Source organism: Silene latifolia, chromosome 11, assembly GCF_048544455.1.
Source record: "Silene latifolia isolate original U9 population chromosome 11, ASM4854445v1, whole genome shotgun sequence".
NCBI classification, from domain to species: domain Eukaryota; kingdom Viridiplantae; phylum Streptophyta; class Magnoliopsida; order Caryophyllales; family Caryophyllaceae; genus Silene; species Silene latifolia.
Window position 1 is genome coordinate 28719429 of NC_133536.1, and position 7321 is coordinate 28726749.

Here is a 7321-nt window from a genome sequence, read left to right on the forward strand (position 1 = left end):
ATCATTATTGTGCAACTAGTATGTTTGATTTGTTACAAAACTTTGAACTAGAGATGTTCAAGGTTATCCCGTCCATTGACCTCGACCTATCCGGCCTCCGAAATAACCAGGTACCGACAAAGCATTCATAAAATTACACCGTTTAAAAAAATACAGTCTCAGGATTACTCAGAAGCTTAATTATTATTACAAGCCTAAACCCATAAAAACAAAGAATGGGGTGAGAGAGGCTCGAACTCTCGACCTCAGGATTACTCAGAAAGCTATGAGACCTACGCGCTAGCCAACTGCGCCACCACCCCTTTGTTGTACAGTTTACAAATTTTTATATCATCACAGCTTTTTGTCGTACAAAATGAACATTAACCTCAACCTCAAGTTATCATATCTTTAAGGACACTTTGAAGTGCTAGATGATCCTATGAGAAAATAACACAATCTCGTTTACTTCAAAATTTTGGAATACTTGTATCACCTAAATTTTTGCCGTCCAATACACTATGTTTTGCTTTAAGTGATCTTATAGCTAGGGTGTTCGATGGCTCGACAGTTCTACTTTAAGTGACCTTGTAGCTAGGGTTGTTTCGATTCACAGTTCAATCCATCGGCCTTTGATTAGTATATCAGCTGCCAATTGAATCAACACACAGTACAATCCGATGAATATGAATTTTCATAAGGACTTAACAGACATTCTAACTATGATGGTACAATATTAGTGAGAAGATAATTTCTCGTATCTCCCCAATGCCGCAAATTTATCAGGAATTGGCGAGACATATTATGTGCGCGTGACAAACGAGTGTCCTTCAAATAAAGCTAAATCAAAAAACAAAAACTAAATTAGCTTTAGATAGGCGTTCGGCGCTATGTTAATGTGAGACCCTTGCATAGAAGAACGGGACACATAAGTGTGAAAGCATTATGTTAACTTTATAATTTATCAAACAAATCGGGGAACCCATCTCATTATTGTTGCCTTCGAGATGTAACACTAGCAGAAGGCACCACATTGGATTGTGCAATACAAAACCAACCATAATTTCAACTGTTCAATCGGAATGATCTACAATCTCCAAACATTTCAATGCGTAGCTCAAATAAAAGGCTTCTGCTGCACCCAATTCATACCATCATTTATCTTTCTGGTTGGATACTGCCCGTCCAAGTCAAACACGGTTTAAGATTGCAGATTATTCTGGTCTTCCTTTCAGAAACTTGAGGTATCCAAAGATGATTGAAATGATGAAACTATCTCCGACATAGGTTCCGCGGTTGCTTTGGCTTTTGGAACCCTTCGTTTACATCTACAGCCCATGAAAGCTTTATGAACAAGAAGCTCGTTGTAACTGGAGGTATATATAATATACTCACGTCTAGAAACTGTAGATGCACAAAGGGTTTTCTCAGTATCAAAACAAGGTTTGCTGCAACACCTCGAAATACAACGAAATAAACATCTACTCTATAGCTAAAAACAATTATTTTTTCTTCATTACTGCTTTTGCCCATTTAAACAATGAACAAGTCTTCTTTCACTTGCTCGAGTATCAAGTTCAGCCAATTGGGCATACCTCCCAACTTAACTCTCCTTAGAATCCCTAAAAATAAGGGCACAAATCATTATACGCGACTATCTTCCTGTGACTGGCTCAAATACCCATATAATTAAATGAGTAATAGCAATACGAAGTATTAATGATCGTCTGGGTGAATTTTACTTTCACCGAAGGACAATTCTACGAGACTTGATGAAAAGTGAGGGATAATAAAGACTGAACCTACAACTTACAAGCGTCAAATAAGGTGATAAAATTTCTCAAAGATGATCAAATACCAACACGAAAAAGTCACTGATAATAACCTCATATTAATGGTTTAGGAACACCTGGAAATGGCAACATGTTTCGTAGAATCAACCTGCAGGAATTACAAAGAGAACAGATGAAACAGAAACAGAGGATTCTAAATCAGGTATGCAAAGTGGATATGATGCGCAAGAAAAGAAACAGAGGTACAGGCTTTTAGAAGAGCAAAAGGCATACAATGTGCTCTTAAGCTTTAACAACTGATGTCAATAACTGAAAAACATCATCGTAGAACTTAACAGGAAATTACAATGTCCTGAAAAAGAAAAGTTTTATTTTCAAAGCTGATCCAAGCAAAAATAATTTTTTTAAGCAAAGCTCTAACAGTCTCAAAGACATAATTTAATATCAGACAAACCAAAACTCATATTAATGAACCGTCATAGGTGCATGAAGACTGCATTCCTTCGTTGTATTATCCAGCAAAGATTGAGAACATTTTTGAATAATTCAGTTTTACAGAAAACATACAAGTACATGGAAATGCAATTTCGTTCCATCTTGCAACTATTTGTCTATTTGTCAGGACCTTGACTTACGCCGGGAGATAGCTTCAACATCTTGAATGTGAGGTACCACAATTGGTGCTCCAAGATCCTTTCTATGACCAAAGCTTACCCTCAACGGACGGCCAAAAACCACCTTACCATCCATGGCTTCTCTGGCAGATTTTGCGTCATCACCATTAGAAAAATTAACAAATCCAAATCCTCTAGATCTTCCTGTATCTTTATTATACACTATCTTTACTTCTGTTACCTCTCCAAAACTTGAGAAAGCTTTCAACAAGGTACTCTCATCGACTGACCAAGAAAACCCACCAACAAACAGCTGCAAACTACCGCGCGGCGATGAAATAGATGGAGGATGAGAGCAATACCATTTTAATTGCAAGGCTGGGCTCCAAACACCAGTGACAGCTCTTCTCGCAATACTTGCTATGCTAGTCATTCTCAAATGACAGTATCCCCTGTTCAATTAAATTATACAGCTTTAAAGATGACCTGATTGAACACCAGCAAACTTAATTTGGCCTGTTTCCTAATCACAAGAAGCTCAAAAGTAACGCAGATTAAGTCCCCTCTGTCTTGCTTCACCCCAATTGCTTTCTTCCCCCTTCATACAGATTCCTCACTTCCTTGGTTCCTTTCGGGGCAACGAGAACGTATTAGTATTCAAGCTCCAAAATACCACATTTGGCGCACTTACAAACATTTAAAAAGTCAGTAATGATATTAAAAAAGAGACCCGAATATTTTTAAAAAGGACAAAAACCTCACTACTTCGTCGTTACACCCCCTCCCTCCTTCCTTCCAGACGCATTCCTAGTTCTTCCGTTCTACTTGAGACTATTTCAAGTTTTAGTGAAAGTTCATACACTTTATAATCGGTTAGGATCCTCTAGAGTTGTAAAATACTCCGTAACTGTACATGGCGAGTTTTCTAAATACGGTATTAGAGTCATTATTCAAAATGTAATGCTTAACTACAATATCACTATTTATTTATTCTTTTACCAAGTCCGCCAAAAATAAACTCTAGAGAATTTCAACACCTTTAGGGTGTGTTTAGATTGAGAGTTGGAGGGAAAAGAAAGGGAGGGAGAGTAGGAGATTCAAAATCCCTTGTTTGGATAGGAAATAAGAGTGGAGGGAAATGGAGGGGGAGGGATTTGGAGGGATCCATTCTCCCTCCTCCAAGGCAAATCAAAATCTCTCCACAATAGGCAAGCTTTGGAGGGAAATTGTATCCAAACATCATCCACTTCTCATTACCCCTCCCCTCTCTTTCCCTTCCCTCCACCCCTCTCACCTCCCTTTCCCTACACTTTTGTTATCCAAACACACCCTAACACTCTATTCGATTAGGCATATATTGATCAAACCAATTCCAAGCATTGTAAATACATACAAATAACGCAGACACTTAGCGAAACATGAATACATCATTTAACAACTAAATACCCACTAGAAACTAAGAAAATCAGTTCTTTTTCCTCCATGTGTTGAAAGGAGCTTCTAATTGCTAAAATATTGAAGGTTATAGTATAGCTGAAGTTTGCGGGATTGAAGAACAACAATTAAATTGAAACAAAAACCCTAAGTTGATAAAAATGTTGCACAAATATCTGAAATAATCAGAAACGAAACCAAATTCGTGAAATCAATAATTAGTACAAATTCAATGAAGAATGTAATAGTTTTCAGCATTGCAATTGCATACCTGTGATTAAAAAGAGAGGCAATTACTGAAGCTTGGGAGAAAGAAATTACAGTGGGGAACCAAGAACCCCAATTATCAAAAAGTGATGAGTTGAGGGTTTTATCTTGGTATGGGTTTGCCTTTGGACTTTGCAGGGCGTGTGTTTGGTTTATATGTAAAAATGTAGAATCATCATGAGACCAAATTATCATGAGAGCAAGTGAGCAACTGTTTTTTTGGCACAAATTCTTGCTTAAGTTGAATATTTCGTTTTAAATAAAAAAATAAAACAAAAAAATGATTAAATAAATATCATTTAATGCGTTATAATTACTTGAAAATATATATAAAAAAAGTATTTATTTTTACCATTATCATGTGTGATTTTTGATTCTGTTATTAATTAGTAATTACATACTTGAATGGATGGACGAAAAGGTAAATTGAAGTTTCTTTTACAACATATCCTCGCGCTATTTGGTAAACGGCAAGCATATTCAAAGATTTTAGCATATTTGACCAATCAATATGCTAATTTTAGTGTTTAGTAAACAACATATTGAAACAGCATATTTGGGGTCAATATACTGTTTTACAATATGCTGCTTACCCTAGCATATTGGTTAGCACATTGTAAAATATAAATTTTTTCTCCATTTTACCAAGAAAACTAACAATCTACTAATCGTAATTTGCTAATTAGCAAACACTCAAATTAATTATGTTAATTATAATATGCTAGTCAAACCTTCTGATAAAATCTGCTATTTATAATCTGTTTTTGCAATCTGCTTATACTTAAATCAATCCGCTATTTACCAAACAGGGCCTCTATTCTATTCACTATATCTCCGATTTTATTGAGCATTGGATTAGAAGTTAGAACAATCTTTTTACATACTTCATACATTCCGATCATTTGTTTTACTTTTTTTTTGGGGATATCTCAATTAATTATTTACCTTTCTATTTAGGAAATGTTTTTGATGAATAATTTGATATTTTACACTCAATGTGGTCTCTGGTCATCAGATAATTGGTTATCTTCTCTTCTCTTGGTCTTTATGTCCCTTGATATTTGTATCAAATCTAAGGTAAACAAATAATCGAGACAGAGAGTACATATTACGAGTAATATGTAAGTTAATAGAATTACCACATACACTTTATATATTGTGAAGAACTACATGTAGGTCTTCCACATTGTCAATTGTGATTTTGGGATGGATCCTTCTTAAATTTATAAAGTGGACACTCTCTCCTCCTCAACGGGTGTGTTCTAGGCCCATGTGCGATCTAACATCTATGTCTTTTACCCGTTTTAAATTTAAAACTAATACTTCAACTGAAATAGCAGTTAAGAAATTTTTATATTATCACAGCTTCTTGTCGTTCAAGATGAACATTAACCTCAACCTCAACCTCAATTTATCATAGATGGTAGCTTTAAAGTGCTAAAGGATCCTATGAAAAAATAACACAATCTCGTTTACTTCAAAGTTTTGGAATACTTGTATCACCTAAATTTTTGTGCAATACACCATGTTTTGCTTTAAGTGATCTTACAGCTAAGGTGTTTGATGGCTCGACGGTTCTACTTTAAGTGACCTTGCAGTTAGGGTTGTTTCGACTCATAGTTCAATCCATCGGCTTTTGATTAGTAAATCAACTGCCAATTGAATCAACACACAGTACAATCCGATGATTATGAATTTTCGTAAGGATTTAACAAGCATTCTAACTATGATGGTACAAGATTAGTGAGAAGGTGATTTCTCATATCTCCCCAATGCCGCAAATTTATCAGGAATTGGTGAGACATTATGTGCGCGTGAGAGACGAGTGTTGTTAGAATATGGTTCCGAGATATGCGAAAATATTGTATATTATCTCAATGTATATTTGATTGTGAATATTATTTAGTTACCTATTATCATATATTATATTAAAGCTGAAACCGGATGCCACATGTCATCAATATATTCAATATGCCATGTGTCAAGTGCTGGCCTAATAACAACCTACCAATAATAGTTCTTTACTGTCAACATAATCAATCCTACGACCCAATTTGTTTCAACCAAAAGGAAAGTATTGACAATCAACTAATGTGGCCCACTTGGTAAAACTATGCAAATCGTTTCTTTGAGTATTATTTAGGAAAGTATAATTTTTTTTTGAAATAAGGAAAGTATAATTTTGAATCATTTACATCCCGAATAAATTATCTCGAAAAAAAATAATATCCCATAAATAATGTAGGTTATAAAAACGGTAATTTTTGCTCATATCATTGATAAAACTCACAAAAGCAATTACGTAGTATTTTCTAAAATCGTCTAACAGTTCAGTTAACCACGAAATATTAAGCAACAAGTTAAATTATATTATATGTTACTACCCGACTCAAGAAATTCCTTACACTTTCATTTATTTGTGAGGAATATTTTAATAAAACGTAAAAAATCTGTTGAGTCGGAGGGAGTACTTCTATAAATTCTATTTGATTCAAATCAGACATTCAATATTCAATGCCTCCAATTAAAAAGTTGACCTTTTCAATTTAAAAGAATCAATCACATATTCTTTCCTTTATTATGACTGAATTAGTGCATTTCGTTTTAGAATTTGATTTAGATCACCTTTCTCTTATAGAATGATTTAAATAAATTACATGAAAAGGGAGAGAATCATTTAATGTGAAAGAGCATATGCTAAAATCTCCTCCAAAATAATTTATATTTGATTTGATATTTAATATTCATTATATAAATAACTTGGAAATTTATTGCAAGGGATTATACCTTCATATAACGTAATACATAAATTAATATATATATTGAAAGGGTTTGTGACTTTGGGTGAGGTAGAAATTAAACATCAACGAAATTTCAAATAAAGTCTATGTTAGTCTTCTACAGAAGAATAATATGTGTGGCACGTCCTCAGTGTTGCATATTAGACATCCAAATACAGCCTTCAGTACACAGTACCAACTGAGAGCAACTCCAATGGTTATATTTAAGGACCTACTTGCAAATATTCTAAATTATCAAGCAGTATGCTTGCCATTGGAGTATAAAAAATACGTCCTGCTTACAAGCGGGTGTAGCTTTGTCAAGCTATGTAGCTTGACCTTTAAAATTAATAAAATAAGTAATTAAAAAATAATAAAATAATTTATATTATAATATTTATTTGTTAGTGGGTCTTTTTAAGCTACATTTATTGTAGTTCACCATTAAAGAGTG

The 7321-nt window shown here is 34.2% G+C and overlaps 1 protein-coding gene and 1 non-coding gene across 5 annotated transcripts; both read right to left on the reverse strand.

Moving 5' to 3' along the window:
* Positions 1 to 216: 216 nt before the first annotated feature.
* On the reverse strand, positions 217 to 302 carry TRNAM-CAU (transfer RNA methionine (anticodon CAU)). The gene is given in 2 exon segments: positions 217 to 252; positions 265 to 302. It is a non-coding gene; the product is annotated as a tRNA-Met (tRNA).
* A 609-nt stretch (positions 303 to 911) lies between these two features.
* LOC141611467 (small ribosomal subunit protein uS19m-like) lies at positions 912 to 4299 on the reverse strand. 4 transcript variants are annotated; one of them, XR_012528624.1, is made up of 4 exons: positions 4092 to 4299; positions 2408 to 2838; positions 1865 to 1920; positions 912 to 1383 (listed from the first exon to the last, which is right to left on the reverse strand). XR_012528624.1 is itself a non-coding variant. In XM_074430002.1 (4 exons), exons 1-3 carry the CDS (start codon positions 4280 to 4282, stop codon positions 1866 to 1868), a joined length of 687 nt encoding a protein of 228 aa, XP_074286103.1. In that variant the 5' UTR covers positions 4283 to 4299; the 3' UTR covers positions 912 to 1383; position 1865. The 4 variants fall into 4 exon arrangements, 1 of the variants encoding a protein (XP_074286103.1); XR_012528623.1 differs by having other exon boundaries at positions 2340 to 2838; XR_012528625.1 differs by having other exon boundaries at positions 2408 to 3014; positions 4092 to 4218.
* Between the last annotated feature and the right edge of the window lie 3022 nt (positions 4300 to 7321).